Source organism: Dipodomys spectabilis, unplaced genomic scaffold (assembly GCF_019054845.1).
Source record: "Dipodomys spectabilis isolate Male_0828 unplaced genomic scaffold, ASM1905484v1 ptg000138l, whole genome shotgun sequence".
Lineage (NCBI taxonomy): Eukaryota > Metazoa > Chordata > Mammalia > Rodentia > Heteromyidae > Dipodomys > Dipodomys spectabilis.
The window spans coordinates 2,336,966-2,354,631 of record NW_024870815.1 but is presented as its reverse complement, the minus strand read 5'-3'; the positions used below and the strand labels follow the sequence as shown (position 1 = coordinate 2,354,631).

General features: G+C 37.3%; 1 protein-coding gene across 2 annotated transcripts in view; it reads left to right on the top strand.

Moving 5' to 3' along the window:
• Drosha (drosha ribonuclease III) overlaps positions 1-17,666 on the top strand; it is a 127,510-nt gene that overhangs the window by 48,062 nt on the left and 61,782 nt on the right. The window contains exons 16-18 of one of the 2 annotated variants that reach the window (XM_042690511.1): positions 10,661-10,830; positions 15,304-15,404; positions 16,983-17,082. In XM_042690511.1, coding sequence (XP_042546445.1) covers positions 10,661-10,830; positions 15,304-15,404; positions 16,983-17,082 — 371 coding nt within the window. Of the gene's footprint in view, positions 1-10,660; positions 10,831-15,303; positions 15,429-16,982; positions 17,083-17,666 lie in introns of both variants that reach the window. The other variant, XM_042690510.1, reaches the window with a different exon arrangement.

Genomic DNA, 17,666 nt, shown 5'->3' with positions numbered 1-17,666 from the left:
TTGGGGAAGTTCAGTCTGGATTTTTGATTTGTTCCTTGAGCTTCAGAATGTTTGTGATGGTCTGGTAGACGCTGTCTTCCTCTTGTGCTTTGGTCCATTCACAGCCAAGTTTACTTCAGTGCTAGACCCTTTTGACCCTTTTCCAGCCTGCTGCTTCGGCTTCCTCCTCCTGTCCTCTTTCTTCTTCCTTCCTTTTTTTTGCGGGGGGGTGGGGTCTGGTCGTGGGGCCTGAACTGTGGGCCTGAGCACTGTCCCTCAGCTCTTCAGCTCAAGGCTAGCGCTCTTCCACTTGAGCCACAGCACCACTTCCAGCTTTTTTTTTCTGCTTATGTTTGCTGAGGAATCGAACCCAGGACCTCATGCATGCAAGGCAAGCGCTCTACCACTGAGCTACCTTCCCAGCCCTTTCTTCTTCCTTTTATTCCTCCTTTCTCATTTCCTCCTCTTCTTTCTTCCTTTTCCTGCACCTCCTCCTTCTGTGCATGTGTGTGCACGCGCTTGTCTGTATGTGACATATGTGTATGTCAGTTCTGGGATTTGAGCTCAGGGCCTCAAGCGCTTACTAGGCTTTATCATTCAAGACTGGCATGGACTAATTGGAGGTAAGACCCTTGCAGACTTTTCTGAATAGGCTGCCTTTGATCCTCAGATCTCAGAGTCCTGTGTAGTTGGGATTACAGGTATGTGAACTCTTGCCCAGTATGGGCTGGGCTCTCTATTCTTCTCTTCTGGGCTCTCCTTACTTTTCTTGCTCTTCCATAGTGCTTTTCTTTTCTGTATTCAGTCTAGCATAGGTTTCCTTCAAGAATTTGAGGGAAAATGATATTCTTCCTCACTTTAGTTATAATGGCTTGTTTTTATTTTAAGGATAGTGTTACACATACTTTTAGTATTATCATTAGTGTTTATTTTGTTTAAAAAATGCATCCAGAAGCGCCCTTCCTTTTTTATGTCTGGTTTCTTTTCACTGAGATGCCCTTTTATCTTTTCAAGTGAATGTATCTTTGATTTCATAATGGAGCTTTAGCAATAAGCTTAAAAGAAAATGGAGTTATAGTAAGTTTGCTGGAAAGCCTTTCCTTTCTTTATCTTTGCCTTTAGGCATTTTATGACCAAACAAATCTCTAAGAAAAAGTGCGCAGTTTTAAAAATCATCTTGCAAAAAATCCTGTATTATGTATTTACTTTGAGATCTTTCAGTGAAGAATAGTTATTCACAACTATGTAGGGATAATGATTAGGCTGCTATAAAGTTCAAGATCTTATTTATTTATCTATGTCAATTGTGGGGTTTTAACTCAGGGCCTGAGCATTGTCCCTGAGCCTCTTTGCTAGTGCTAGGCTAGGTGCTCTTTCACTTGAGCCACAGCACCACTTCCAGGCTTTTCACAATATGACTTCGTTAAAAAATGTTTGCAAAGGTTGAACTAAATACAATTTGATTTCTTTCTCTCTCTAACTTTTCAGCACATGTGATGTTTTCCTACATAGTTGTTATAGTAGTATACAATTTGTGTCCTATCTTTAATAATTCATTGACCAGATGGATATTTTTGAGGATAATGGTTTATGGTGCCAAATTCCTTGTGAAAGGTCCACACTTGTTTGTGCTGCTATGAAAAATTTTATTCTTTTTAACATTTTAGGCCCAATCTATATCCTCCTTTCTTCTTTCCATTCCTTCATTCTTTTCTTCCTTTTTGAAAATTTTAATATTGAGCTCCATGAGGAGCTCATTGTCAATTTCTTATATTACCAGAGCTAATGTTCTTCTTGACACATAGCGGGGACTTCACAGATGCTTACTACTGACTTACAATGCATTTATTGTGTTCCTTATGTAAATACTCAGATTTTTGTTACCAAGGAATGTGCTTTTCAAGCAGGCTATGGGAATGTTTCTCATTTCTTTAAAGTAAATCTTAATTGTTTTTATTGGATTATATCAGTTATACAAGGGAAGGGAATTTTATTGTTACATTTCAATTCATATTAAGACTATAACCTAATCAATTTCATCCATTCTGTGGCATGTCCTGTGCCTAGCATTAAAGTAAATCTTGGATTGAACTACAACAGAAATACTGCAAAGAACACATATCATAAATATAGCACAGTGAGCATGACAATATATTCCTCCTTGACTCACAACCCAGATCCCTAATGGAAACTGCTATTGAAGACATCTGTTGTGGTGGTTAGCTATAGTTGGCTCATTTTCACTGCTGTGTAGTTATACATGGTGTGCCTAAATTACACTTATTTTTGGTTAATGAACATTCATGTATTTTCAGGTTTCTTTTTTGTGTGTGTATGTGCTGATCTTGGGGCTTGAACTCAGGGCCTAGGCACTGTTCCTGGCTCTTTTGCTCAAGACTAGCACTTTACCACTTAAGCAATGACTCCACTCCCAGCTTTTTGTTAGTTAATTGGAGATAAGAATCTCATGGATTTTCCTGCCCAGGCTGGGTTTGAACTATGATCCTCATGTCTTAGCCTTCTAATTAGCTAGGATTGCAGGCAGGAAGCACTGGTGTCCAGCTCAGATTTCATATACATGAAAGGTATTAATGAGATATTGAGATATATTTATATGTAAATGTTAAGTATATATTTAAATAGCACATAAATGTTAAGTTTGTAGTCCTTTGAATTTTCCAAAGTGATTGTACAATTTGCATTTCTACCACTAGCATATGAGAGTTCAAATTCTATCATGTTCTTTTCCATTCTGTCTAACACTTGGCATCTCCCTCCCTCCTTCTCTTTCTCCTTCTTTCTCTTCCCCTCCCTACCATTACCTCTATTTTTATCTTTCATTTTCTCAATTTCCTTTTTTCATGCTGGGACCGGACACAGGGCCTCATGAATACTGAACACACACATTGCAACTGAGTTGTATCAGCCCTCAGTTTATCTACTCTGATAAATGTTCAGAAATATGTCATTAAAGTTTTTTTTAATTATGTTTTTTTATTGTGAAAATACTGTACAGAGGGGTTACAGTTACATGAATAAGGTCATGAGTACATTTCCTATCAAGCATTGTTACCTCCTCCTTTGTTTTTCCCCTACCATCCCTTCCCTCCCACCTCCACAACTATACTCTCACCCCCACCCCACACACCTAAATTGTAAAGTTCATTTTTCAACATAGTGTCTTATATATCTCATTGTTACAATGAGTCAACCTGTATCCCCATTTAAGCATTTTGTTTTTTCCCTTCCCCTCCCCAAATTAGAGAAGTGTATATACAAGATCAAGGGCACCGAAATAAAATACAGTGAAAACAGGAGTTATACCATGGGGGAGGAACATACAAAGAAACAAAAAAATCATATTGTACATTATAAATACGTTAGAAACAATAGCAAGAAAGAAAAAACCACTTGTGTCTCTATTTTGGGGTTAATTTTGCTTAACATCGTCGTGTCTGGTCATATTTATATAGCTTTTGACCTTTTCTGCTTGTCCCAGAGATACACTAGTTATTGCAAATAAGGGAAACCATGAAACCTATGTTTCTTTGGGCCTGGTTTACTCCACTTAATTTAATTTTTTCCAAGTATTTTCATTTCCTAACAAATGGGGAAATGTCATTCTTTCTGATAGAGGCATTGAATTCCAATATATATATATATATATATATTTTATATATATATATGTATGTATGTATGTATTTATACTGCTTTCTATGTGAGAGCTTGTTTAGCCTTCAGCTTCTCCTCCACCATTTCCTCCAGACTCCTCATTAAAGTTTTATTTTGCCTTTCTCTAATAACTAATGGGATGATGTGTTATTTTATATATTTCTTATATATTTCTTATATTTCTTGTCTACTGGCTATTCAAATTTTTTGCTCACTTTTTCTGATGTCTATCTTTTCTACATTGATTTGTAGATTTATAAAAAATACATACTATATATGATGGTTGCTTTGGTCAGAAATTTATATTACCAATATTTTTTTTTCTGTAGATTGCCTTCTGATTACCTAGTGGTAGTTTGTGATGAATAGAATGTCTTTGTTTTCTTTTTAGAAATTATTAATTCTAGTGTGGTCCAACTTATATACCTTTTCTTTTGTGGCCGTAGCTATTTGTATCTTGTTTATGAAAATGTTGCCTATCCTAAGGTCATCATGATTTTCTTCCATATTTTCATTACTTTTAGATCTATAATGTGTTTTAGATTTTTTTTTGAGACTGGATAGGACATAGGTCAAAACATTATTTTCAATATAGAATACAATTGACCCAGCACCATGTATTGAAAAGACTTTCCCTTGAAGAATTTGATTGTTTCTGTCCTTTAAACTTAATCGGACTCTTTGAGTCTGAGAGTCCCACAAACAATGTAAGACTATTAAGTAAGAAGGTAGACAATCCCTACTGCACATGTAAAAATGAATAAGTGCTGGAAGTTTGAACCTATATAAGGAGAATTATCCATTTTTCAAGTGGTATAACACTTGCTTTCCCCCCCTTTTTTACTCAAATACTTTAGACATTCTCTGTGTAAAGACTTTACCCCATAGCACTACATATTATAGATGGACATTACTTTTTTTTAAAAAATAGTTTTCTAGTGATAAATATCTTGAAGATTTTTGAAGTATTCTATAGGCACTTCAGGAATATGCATTTGTTCTGTTTCACTTATGTTTTTTTTGTAAGGCGGAGTTCTAGAAGTGAGATAATTTAAGATAGTATGAACATCTTAAATTTGGAAAAGTGGTCGAATTCTCTCTAGAAAGGATATACTAATTTTTAAGTCAGATGTGTTTTTATGAGAAGCACTTAAAATCACCTGTATACTTTATTTATTTATTTATTCATTTATTTATTTTTGATATTTCGAGGCTTGAACTCACGGCCTGGCACTGTTCCTAAGGTTTTTTTTTTTTTTTTGCTCAAGGTTGGCACTCTACCATTTGAGCTACAGCACCACTTCTGACTTTTCAGTGGTTAATTGGAAATAAGAGTCTTATGGACTTTTCTGCTTCGACTGGCTTTGAATTGCCAGCCTTAGATCTCAGCCTTTTGAGTACCTAAGATTACAGACATGAGAAACTGGCGTCCAGCCACTTATATATTTTTATATGGTATGTCTAAGTTAAAGTAACTTATGATAACTGAAAATATAGGTATTTTTTATGCATGTATAAATGAAATATTTAGGCAAATAAAATTTATATTTAATATGAATATAAATATATATTTAAGTAGCATATGTATCCTCACTAAGACCTGGACCTGGATATTGCTCATCTTTTACAGTTTTGTCCATTGATAAGCAGAAAGTAATGTTATTTGCGGAATTCTTAAAACTTCTGAGAAAATGAGTAGCTTTTTAGACATGTCAAGTATTTCTTATGTGAATATTCATTCTCATTTACTTTTTAGTTATCAATTTGTTATAATATCTACTTGAATGTTTTAAGTTTTGTCAATCATCATAATTTCTTCCTGATTCTCAGTTTATTCATTTTAAAGGCAACTGTCTGTTGTTTTCTGCAAACTTATGAAATTAAACTTGGTCTTTTAAACCAAGTAGTGTTCAATACCGATCAGGGTGCCAGAAGTCAAATCTTAGAGCAACTTGTTTATTTAGATTTTAAGAATGTTCTCAAATTTTTGTTTCTTTCCTATCTCATTCTTCCCTCTGGGTGTAAAATTGCTGGTAGGAGCTGGACTCAGTTTCAGGTTTAATTGTGACGGTCACAGGTGGTGCAGAACGTGATTTAAGATGGTCAGAAGGCACAGGTTTCCATCTGCCAGATCATCACAGGTGTCATCACTGGAGGCAGACACTGGAAATCCTTTGCAAATTGACTGTGTAGCAAATTGATTTTTGGAAATTGCCCCATCTGGAGCAGTGGTTCTCAGACATGGCCGGCAGGGTGCCAAGAAGGTGAGGGAGTATCTCACCATTTCTAGGAGGGAAATTTAGTTTGACTCAGACTAGTATGGCATTGTATTTGGAAAATGTAGAAAGACACCTGTTGTTAATACAAATTATTGAAAATGAGAGTGTATCATGTTATTTTGATAGGAATGTACAGACCTAGCAATGCAGTTTATCTCAGTGTAGAAGAATAGAGGATATTTTTACATTTCTTGAAATTGAGTGTTAAACAATGGATAAATGCTCATTGAAGCAGCCATATATTTAGCACAGATTCTCTTAACAAATTGCCCCCTCTTCCAGATAACCATATAAATAATCAAGCAATATAAAGCTGAGTGAATTGGGTCTCTAAAAACCAGTTTATAAAGTCTGTCAGTTCATTAATGACTGTCCAGATTCATTCCCCGAAACACAAACTCCAGTTCTTCCCGAATAATGAGCCATTGTCACAGTTCCAGTCCTGGAGCTGGCAGAATTCCTGTTAACCTTAGCTTACCCGCTCTAATTTCTTCTTTATATCATGTCCTATTTATCCCAGCCAACAAGATAAAAATTACTTCCTAGCCCTCAGTGACAAAGTCCCATAAATCCCCAACATAAACACGTAGCAGGGCAGACAAGCCCCAAAAGCCAATTCATTAGCATTAGTAAATCCATGCTCGTCTGAGTGCAAGTGGCCATGTTATTTATCTGCTTCAGAAAGTCATTCCACAATTATTTATGAGTGTCTTTTCCTTTTTATTTTTTCCTTTTCTCTTTTAGCCAGGCCTGGGTGTGCCATGCCCCACAGCTCTGGCATGATTTTAATTTTGTTTTCCTCTTATCTTTCCATGGTGATTAGACCTCAATATCAAACATAGAACTGAGTATCAGTTCCTTTTTCTTTTTCCTTTCTCTTTTTTCTTTTTTTTGTCGTTCGTGGGGCTTCAACTCTGGGCCTGAGCACTTTCCCTGTGCTCTTCAGCTCAAGGCGAGCGCTCTACTGCATGAGCCACAGCACCACTTCCGGTTTTCTACTGGTTTATTGGAGATAAGAGTCATGGAGTTTCCTGCCCGGGCTGGCTTTGAACCATGATCCTCAGATCTCAGCCTCCCGAGTAGCTAGGATTACAGGCATGAGCCACCGGCGCCCCGTAGTTCCTTTTTCTTAATCTTTCATTTCAGGTTGTCTGTCCTGAGTTACTTTGCATTCTCAGTGGCAAATGACTATCTTTTTGTAGTGTAGCTTCTATATAGGATATTCATGGATTTAGTTTCTCCCGTAGCATTACCAACTGTAAATCTGGTGAGCATATCTTGTCTATTTCACTATGTCTAGTTTTTTTTTTTTTTTTTGTCGGTCGTGGGGCTTGAACTCTAGGCCTGGGCGCTGTCCCTCAGCTCTTCAGCTCAAGGCGAGCGCTCTACCACTTGAGCTACAGCGCCACTTCCGGTTTTCTGGTGGTTTAATGGAGATAGGAGTCTCACGGTCTTTCCTGCTCGGGCTGGCTTTGAACCGCTATCCTCAGATCTCAGCCTCCTGAGTAGCTAGGATTACAGGCGTGAGCCACCGGCGCCCGGCTTCACTATGTCTAGTTTTTATGCTGCTGTGAAACTCACTCTTCCCTAATGAGTAGCTTTGCACCCAAACTGGAAAATAGGTAGAGGTAGCTCCTATCCATTTCTTCCTTTCTTTTTCTTTTTCTTTGAGCCGGTACTGGGGCTTGAACTGAGGGCTTGGGTGCTGTATGTTAACTTTTTCTTTCAAGGCTGATGCTCTGCCATTTAACCACAGCTCTATTTCCTGCTTTTTGGTGGTTAATTGGTGATAAGAACTCACAGATTTCCTTCCTTCCTTGGGCTGGTTTTCAAACCTAAATCCTCAGGTTTCATCCTCCAATAGCTAGGATTACAGGTTTGAGTCCTCTGTGCTCAGTCCATTTTACTTTTATCAGAAATTTCATGATATCGTCAGCCATAATTGTTCATGGAGAGGTTTAGGTACTGTTTTATCTTATCTGGATCTATGGTTATCTGATATTTGCTCCATGGGAAAATAACATTTTACTCATAGTACTTTTGAGTGCTCTATATAGTATTTTTTTTTTTTGTCGGTCGTGGGGCTTGAACTCTGGGCCTGGGCGTTGTCCCTCAGCTCTTCAACTCAAGGCGAGCGCTCTACCACTTGAGCTACAGCGCCACTTCATAGTACTTTTGAATACACTAAATCTTTATAGTTCCTAACACTGTTTAGCAAGATCCCACATTTCAGGGGTTAGGAGCCAGGTGCTGGAGCGTCTAGGCAGTGTTGCAGTTCTTTCCTTGGTGTTTTTTGGTTTGCTTCATTCTAGCTGTTCTGGGTGTATGCATGTGCAGGGTACAGCCACACGCTCTGCTTTGCTGCGTATCTCATCTGTCCATTCAGGTCTCCTGGAAGATGAGAGATTGCCCATGGATGCAGACCAAGTTGCTGGAAGAGCACATGTCACAGGCAGTGGGTTGAGACTGAAATGCATTTTGAGACTGACTCAAAGTATTCCACAACCATGTATCTTAGTTTGAGCTGCTAGAATAAAAGCATCCTGGGGTATTTGTTTTTTTAGACAAATAAACCCTTGTGTCTCATCACTGTGTTGGAGGCTCAAAGTTGGACTGAATGGTCTGGTTCTAGTCTGCCTCCTGGTTCATTGTGTGGAACTTTTCTTGTCTCTTCTTATAAGGGCATGGATCCCATTCATGAGGATCCAACCACCTGACCTAGTCACCCCTCTACACATCCAAAGGCCTGCCTACCTTGTTTTTTTTTTAATACCATCCCATTGGGGGTTAAGATTTCAACATGAAGATTTAAGAAAGAAACAGAGTGAGTGTATAACACCGTGGGAGTTTGCCAATTAAAGGTTCAAGGCAGATGTTTTATAATGAGGCATAAAAGATATGTTTGCTATGAACAATAATATGAATGAATGGGTAAGAACTTACCCTCCTATGGATTGATTATATGTTGTGGTTGTCACCTCTTAGATAATTGTTTTGAAGTTCATTGTTTTTGAGTAAAAGAACTTTTTTCCCCCCAGAATATTATTTCCCAGGGTTTTTGAAATTGTGATGAATCATTATTAGCTTATGTACTTCTTGAGGGCCTGTGACTTGTGGCTTTGGGGAGAAGGGGGTGTGATTGAGACAGGGGATCACTCCCAGAGCCTGGCCGCACACTCCTGGCGCGAGAACAGTTCCCATGCTCTTAGTCAGCTCTGTAAAGCCTTGCAAGATCTGCGTTCCCCACTCCATTCATCCCTGTCTTGCTCACGTGCTCACTTGCTGGAATGCACCAGTCTCATTGTTGACCTTTTTTTTTTCTTTTGAAGATAGAGTATTTTGCTATATATAGTCCAGCCTGGCCTTGGTCCTCCTATCTGCCTCTCCCAAGTACTGGGATTAAAGGTGTGTGCCACTTTGCCTGGTTTCCTGACCATCCTTTTCAGTAGAGCTCTGATCTCTTGCCTGGGTTTGTTCTAATTCATAGCACTCATCTTAATAGGAACTATTAGGTGGCTGTTTCTTCTAAAGCCTGAAATGCAAGCATTAGAAAAGCAGGGGCTTTGGCTATTTGGATGACCATTGTGTTTATGGTGCCCAGAATAGCACCTGCCATATCGTAGGTGCTCTATAAATGAATATTTGGATGAATGAATAAATGAGTGTTTATTTATATACCCAAGTGCCTACATAGTGACAGTGTGACCCAGTTCAGAGTAGCCTCAAAAGAGAAACACAGCTCAAAAGAAGTTTTAATCTTTATTCTTTTCTTCAAATGTGCTGGCCTGACCAAGTTCTTGGCTCAGTCAGCCCATATTGAAACCATTGCCTACTCCAGCTTCCTGAGTGCTAGAGGGTTTTTCTGTTTGAGTCTCACTTGCTGCCTTTATTCATCATGGGACATTTGGGCCTATACTCTGGCTTGTAGCTTAACATATGACTGGGGGAGGGCAGTAGCTGTTTCTAAATCTTCAGGTCTGATAAGCGAAGACAAAAGTGGCACCAAATGGACTGCCCATGTGGGTTCAGGAGCTAATTCCAAAGAAGAAGCAGAAGCTTGCTAACCAACATTAACACATTCAGTGATTTCCTTTGATTCATTGTAATCCTCTCTACTTGTTGATCTATGCTTCTGTTAGCCTCAGAACACTTGATACCTTTTTCTTCATGTACCAGCTCCATAATGATCTTCCATATTGGTATAGGCTCCCGAGCTGTATTTATCACAGCAGGTGCAACACATTAGCACCCAAAAGTTAGGCCATAATGCAACAACGGCTTATTGAAACATCCATAAATATCTCATAAAAGCTTAGGATTTCCTTAAGACAGTAACATCACTTCTAAAGAGCTTTCGTCTGTTACCCTAGAAAGATTTATAAAATATTTAAGGCATAACATGGTTCTGTGTATTATAAACTATGGTTCTTTATGCTAGGTGGGTTTAAATTTGTTTAGGCAGGCACCTTTTTTATATTTATACTTCACAAATGGAGTCTTTTATCATTTCTAATGTTGTTGTTACCATTTTAGTAAATGAGATAGTCTACGAGCACCGTTCATCAATGAAACAAACGGCTTTCACATTATTTGGCACCTGGTTAAACAATGTAAAATTTTAAATTACCTTTTTTATATGTGTTGTCTTGATTTTTTCCTAGTTGGTGGATGACTTGCTGTTCTTTTGGGTAGACTTACTTTTTTTCTTCCTCTCTCTCCTTTCCCATAAGATGGAGGCAAGGAAGTGTTGTCCATGCACCAGATTCTGCTCTATCTGTTACGGTGTAGCAAAGCACTGGTCCCAGAAGAGGAGATTGCCAATATGCTTCAGTGGGAGGAGCTTGAGTGGCAGAAATATGCAGAAGAGTGCAAAGGCATGATTGTCACCAACCCTGGGACGGTATGTTCTGGTATTTACACAGACAACACTGAATCTTCTTCTCCAGGTTTGGATGTGGCACAAAAACCAAAAGTATTTTTTGCTTCTTGTCCTGTGAGTTATTTCTGCTTTAAAGACTTACTTCATAAGAAAAATACTGCAATAGGAATATATTTGGTAGTCATTTCACCTGAGTATATTTTTTTGTCTGAAGAGATGTATATTTTGATATATGGTGTCAGTTGCCCTCCAAGAAAGGTTTTGTTGTAAAATCTGTACTCTGACCAGGAATATTTGAGAGTGGTCTTTTCTTTATATGCTTATTCTAGGTTAAGGAAAAAAAAGCCTGGGCCAGATACTGGTGGCTCATGCCTATAATCCTAGCTGCTAAGGAGGCTGAGATCTGAAGAGCAAGGTTCAAAGTTATCTTGGGCAAACAAGTCAGAGAGATTCCTATCTCTAATTATCAAGCAAAATGCTGGAAATGAAAGTGTAGCTCAAGTGGTAGTGTACCAGCCTTGAGCAAATAAACGAAGCAAGAGCTTGAGGCCCTGAATTCAAGCCCCAATATTGCTGTACACACACGCATGCATGCACGCGCGCACACACACACGCATGCACGCACACACATAGAAAAAGAAACATAAATTTTGCCACTTACTAATACCAGGAAAATCTATTATTTGACTTAGTTTTGTATTATTCCATCATTTGATTTTCTTTCGTGGTGCTTGTCCTTTATGTTATCATTCCTCTGCCATAATTATTATTAATGGTAACACCTTTGCTTCTTGAATTTTTTTTTATTAGGTAGGTTCTAATGTTAATTTTTGAAGAAAATATGTAAAAATTAAACACATACAAAAGTAAAAAGATAATTAAGCTGCCAATTTTTCAACTTGTTTTATAAAATATAAACTCTGGATCTACTTGACAGTAACATTTGCACAAACAAAATATTACAATTTGGGAATAAGACATTCCAGTTAGTGCTCATGACTTTAAACGAAACTAGAAAGTGAAATTACTTAATAAAAATATGAAACTTGTTTAAAACTAAAAAAAAAACCATATGTTTTTCAGGATTACAGTGTTAAGCTACATAAATAACTACTAAAGCAATTTTAAAAGAAGAAAAGTAATAGCACTATATGAATAAGACTGCATATTTTATTTTTTCACTTCTTGCACAGTTGTATCTTCTCTTATTCTTCTGTACGTTTTTGAGCTGGATCAGTGGGTAGACGATGCTGGAGGAACATGTACGTTGTCATCTTCATTGTCCTGTCATGGACAGTCTGGGAGCATATTCACATTGGGCTTCCTTTTAGGGCCTAGTTAAAATTTCCTGAACTCTTAGAATTAGCTTTTGAAAACAAGTAAAGATCCCCCGACTGTTTGCATATCATATTTTCCAGGTAATGGGGCCCAGAGATTTGTACTTCAAAAAATTCTGTAGGAGCCTTGAGCCAATGGCATAGAAGATACTTACCTGGCATCATCATAGTCGTCTAGCTGATTTGTCAAAGGGCCACTGTAAGAGCCAGTGCTAGCAAAGCTTTTATATTATGTATGGTAGTTGTCCAGGTAAAAACCCAAGATATATATATTTGAAAGGAAGCTGTGATGAATGCTGAGCTGGTGGCCCTGTCAGCAAAGTATGAGTTCAGTAGAGGTATCAGCCAGGACTGCCAATGGTATTTCATAAACACTGCAGTGGGTCTGAGAGAAAGGGAGAAATTACACAGACTTTTGGCATGATTAATGCTATATATCATTGAGATGGTGTATAGCCACTTTTGAAGATAGCAAGGAAACCAGACTAGTGAAGATGAAAGAGTTCCACTAGAAAATAATCAGGAATAAATTAGTAAAGACAAGTTTGAGTGCCAGACCTAGAAACCCACTGAAGTTATTTCTTTTTAATATTTATCTAAAGATAATTTAGTACCATGGAAACATCCTTTCATTACAGCCTCTTGAGAAGTGTACATGTTACTCTCAAGACAAGCTAGACAATGTGACCTTGTGCTTTATTCTCTCAAGTACTTGCTTTGAAAAATGGACCACTGGCAAATATATTGTGAAATTTATTAAATTTTGCAAAGCATTATGATCACATTAAATACTTTATTGCTGTAGAACTTTAAAGAATTAATCTTCCCTCCTAAGCACTTTGCCTCTGTCAGTTAATACTTTGGCTATTAGTGAGAATGCTTTTTATTCTTGCACAGAGATGATATGATAAATGTTACAGGGTGCAGTGAAAGCCGAGAACTTATTACATTTCCTCACTCTCCTCCTCTTATAAATCTTTTTTTTTTTTTTTCCTTTCTGTTGGTCCTAGGGCTTGAACTCAGGACCTGGGCACTGTCTCTGAGCTTTTTTCCTAATGTTCTACCCCTTGAGTGACTTCTGGCTTTTTGGTGGTTAATTGGAGGTAGGAATCTCATGGATTTTTCCTGCCTGGGCTAGCTTCTAACAAGAGTCCTCAGATCTCAGCCTCCTGAGTAGCTATTATAGGAATTAGCCCCTGGTGCCCAGCTTCTTTTTAAATTTTTCAGTTATTAGTACTGTTACTATTACTATTATTATTTTAATATTATTTTGGTGTCAGTTCTAGTGCTTGAAATCAGGGCTTGAAGTGTTGTCCTTGAACTTCTTTTGCTTAAATCTAGCACTCTACCACTTGAACCACAGCACCACTTCCAGCTTTTTCTGAGTAATTTATTGGAGATAAGAGTCTCATGGATTTTCTTGCCTGCTGGCTTCCAACCACAGTAATCAGATTTCAGCCTTCTGAGTAGATTTGGTGGCTCACAAGTGTGAGCCAAAGTCTGGCTCTTTCCTTTTTGTAAAAAAGGATCTATGAGGCTGAGGCTAGTCTGAAACTGTTGGGCTCAAGCAATCTTTCTGACTCAGCCTCCCAAGCACCTGATATTATAGGTACATGCCTCTGCTCCCAGTTACCATAAACATTTTAAATAATTATCTCCACTATTGATAGCGTAGCATGATGTTTAACATACCCTAAGCATGAGTAATTTAGTAGTATTCTTTGAGCATACAGTTCTTTTTAAAGTGTAGACTACTACTTTGCACAAAATAAAACAGTTCTTAGACCTAAAGAACACGGTTCTGTTGTTAAATCAACATTTAAATTATATTATATTTGGCTACTGATGATCAGAATCTTTCCATTTTTTAATTTTGACAGAAAAGGTCCACTTTTCAAGATAATAATATATAATTTTGATTATTAAATTTAAATATTTAAAACTTAAATATTTAAAACAAATATTCAAACATTTAAATATTCATTTCAAAACTTGTTTGACTTGTTTTAATAATGCAGCTGAATTTTCAAAAATCTATTCGCTTTGTCATGTACTTTTATATGTCAGCTAGCAGACTGGGACTATAGCTGTAGGGAAAGGGCTAGCTTGTTCTAACTACTGGGGGTCTTTTTTTGACTTTCTAACTGAAACTGTTTGTTCCAGACAAACTTGGAAAGCAATCAGGCTCTACTAATTGGTCATTGTTATGGGACAGAATGAAATTATTGGCTTCTGTATGTACCAATTACACAGCTCTAACATTCAGAGCAACTGGGGGTAGTCTACAACTAGAAACTGAATCACTAATTAGGGACTACCCTGAGCATTGCTTATAAACAAGTAGATTATTAAAGCATAATCTCCATGACTTTACCCCTTTTTCACAAATTTAGACTGATGGGAATGAAAGACCTTGCACAGTGGTCTCAAAGGAACCAGATACTCCTCTTTGCTTATTAGATATGAAATTAAAAACCATGAGTCTCTGTTAAAATACAAAGATGTTCTGCATGGACATAAGCAGAGAAGCATAACTTTGACCTTTGTATTGCTGTACCTCCTAATTTATAGGTATAGAATTAAAGGCATCCCAAGGTAGTCTGAAAGTGAAGGGGCTAAGTTTAAGTAGAATCGTGTGTCTGTGCATCCAAAGTAGAAGGAGGGTAGGGAATTCATTAGAAATATGAACAGAAAGAAAAAGCCTTTTCCTTTCTGGGGATGTAGAATCCTTCCCCAGGGTTTTGGAGATGGTTAAGGAAAAGTTATATCTGACTAGGTGTCCTTTTAAAAGTTTAATTTTGAAAGGTTTCTGTGTGGACTGCAGAAGAAGATAAAACCACTGTTCATTATACCAAATGGCATAGATTCATTTGCAGGGATGACATTATAGTTTTTATATAGTATGGCATAGATTCATTTGCAGGGATGACATTATAGTTTTTATATAGTATGGCATAGATTCATTTGCAGGGATGACATTATAGTTTTTATATAGTACAGCTGCTATGATTAAAGGATTTTAAATGACATTTTTTTTTCCTTTTGGGGATAAGGCTTTCCCAGAAAAAAGATCCGATTCATTCTTTCCCCACTTAGGTTGAAGTAAATACCTCAAGATTTCTTATGGCAATAATGGCTTTGACTTTTTCCCCCCTAGAAACCAAGCTCTGTCCGCATTGATCAACTGGATCGTGAACAGTTCAACCCTGAAGTGATTACTTTTCCGATTATCGTCCACTTTGGGATACGCCCTGCACAGTTGAGTTATGCAGGAGACCCACAGTAAGATATTTCTCGGTGTTTGTCTTAGCCAATTGCACCTTCTACTAACAGCTGAATTAGTGGAGGAATAGCCTTTAGTGAACATTTATCTTTTTTAAAAAAAAAAAAAACTAAGCCCTGAAATGAGCCTTATTTCCAAATTTACACTTTAGGTTTTGGTAGCTCCTAAAGAATGATTTTTTTTCCTATCTATTAGACTGCAGGAAATTATTATTCAGTAGATTATCCTTGGCAGTCTTTGTCGATGTGAGTTCTATATAGCTTGAAACATTTAAAGAGCTTTTCCTTTATTCTTTGTTATAATAATCATTGTTATTTTTTTGAGTGCTTTCTTGTAGAAGATGGCACCATGTTGGTTACTAGTACTGCAGACTTTGTGCAGAATTGCATTTTGGGGAGGAATCTCAATAAGAGCACAAGATTCTATCAGAGCCAGGGTTTATGGTGGCAATAGGAGCCGTATCTTTCTACTCTTAATATTGACATAGCATTACACATGTTTTTATTTTTGGGGGGAGAAGAAGAGTATGTGTAGGAATGGAGATAGTACCATATGTTTTTCAGGAGTTTTTGGAGTTCCAACCATGTTAAACAGACAAACAAATAATTGCCTGACATAATTTTTTTTTAAAAGATTCATACTGGGAGAACAGGGCATGGGAGATTTTCAATTCATAACTGTAGTTATGGCTGATACATATTAGAAGAGGCTAAAGGGTTTTGTTCTTTTTTTCCTTCCTTTGGATAAAAGTATGAAGCAGTGAACCAGGCACTGTGTAAGTACTTCTTTATTTCCTCCATTCTTTAAAATAAAAGTGTCATCCAGGAAGGTGAGGGCCAGGCCAGGCTGAGGAAAGGGCAGTTTCAGTATGATGGAAAATACTTCACAAATCCCTTCTTGTCAGAAAAATGCTAGCAGAAGGGGGTTTGGTGCTGCTGGACTATCAGATGGCAGGATTGTGAGTTGGTAGAGGACTGCAAATTCTCTTTTCCGGGATGGTCTACAACAGTAGTCTTGAGACTGACCTCGTTGTCACATACTTGGCTGCAACAAATATGCCTATTTTTATCATGGTCAGTACAATTGGTGTTATACCATTCACCTTTTCCCCTTTCCCATGGATGACAAATACAGCTTTGTGGCTTGGGTATCAATACAAATGGGGTTCTCCATTCTAATATTCAACCTAGTCAACCAAAGAAATATGACTAAATAAAACCCTTCAATTATAGAGGTAACAGTGAGAAAACGGGACATGTTTCTACTGGCCAGAGTGTTCTTGGAAACAATTCCAAAGACTCATCCTTACCATTATACTTCATTTTCATCCTATATAAGCAATAATGTACTTAGTCACTAGGGTCCAAATGACTCTTGGCCATCTTTGTCTCCACCCTGGAGGTATAGCCTTCCTTAGAATGAAGGCTTGCTGCCATCTTTGATATTCAAACAATGTAATTATGATTGACCAGACCTACTGCAATACTTGGTTTTATGTCACTTTAACTTGTCTTCTCTTTGTCTAAGGTGTGTTTGTTTATCCTTCTCTTCAGGTACCAGAAACTATGGAAGAGTTATGTGAAACTCCGCCACCTCCTAGCGAACAGTCCCAAAGTCAAACAAACGGACAAACAGAAGCTGGCACAGAGGGAGGTGAGTATAGAACCCTGTTCCTTGGCGGTGAATTTATTTCAAGATAACCACATTGCACCATACGTCTAGAATAAGATAGAGAAAATACTTCCAAAAAAATCATGCTTCCCTTTCTTCATTAATATACTGGTTGTTTTTTTTTTTTTTAATCTTTTAGTATCCAAAGGAGCATTGCAAGATAAGCAAGTGCTCTACTAAATGTCTAACAGAAATTGAAGAAAGCTTAACATTTGTGAAATCAGTTTTTTTTAATCTTTAATTAGAGCATACAGTATATAACTTTAGGTCAGATTTCTTGGTCTTAAGATTGTAAAAACAAACAAACAACAATTCATCTTTCTGAAAGTTGATCTTTTCAGAAGGGCAAACTTGTTTTTATAAGCCTTTCTATCCCACGTTTCATATCATTTGTTATTAAGATGGGGTATTATTCTTATATTCCAGGATTTATACTTTAGATTATATTTTAAGAATAAGTACATTCAGTATAAATATAGATTTTTTTGTCTCAGTGAAATTTTATTCTGCTTTGTAGATTAAGAGCAAAGTCTGGAAGCTGGAAAAATATTGGAGTTCTGGTTTTG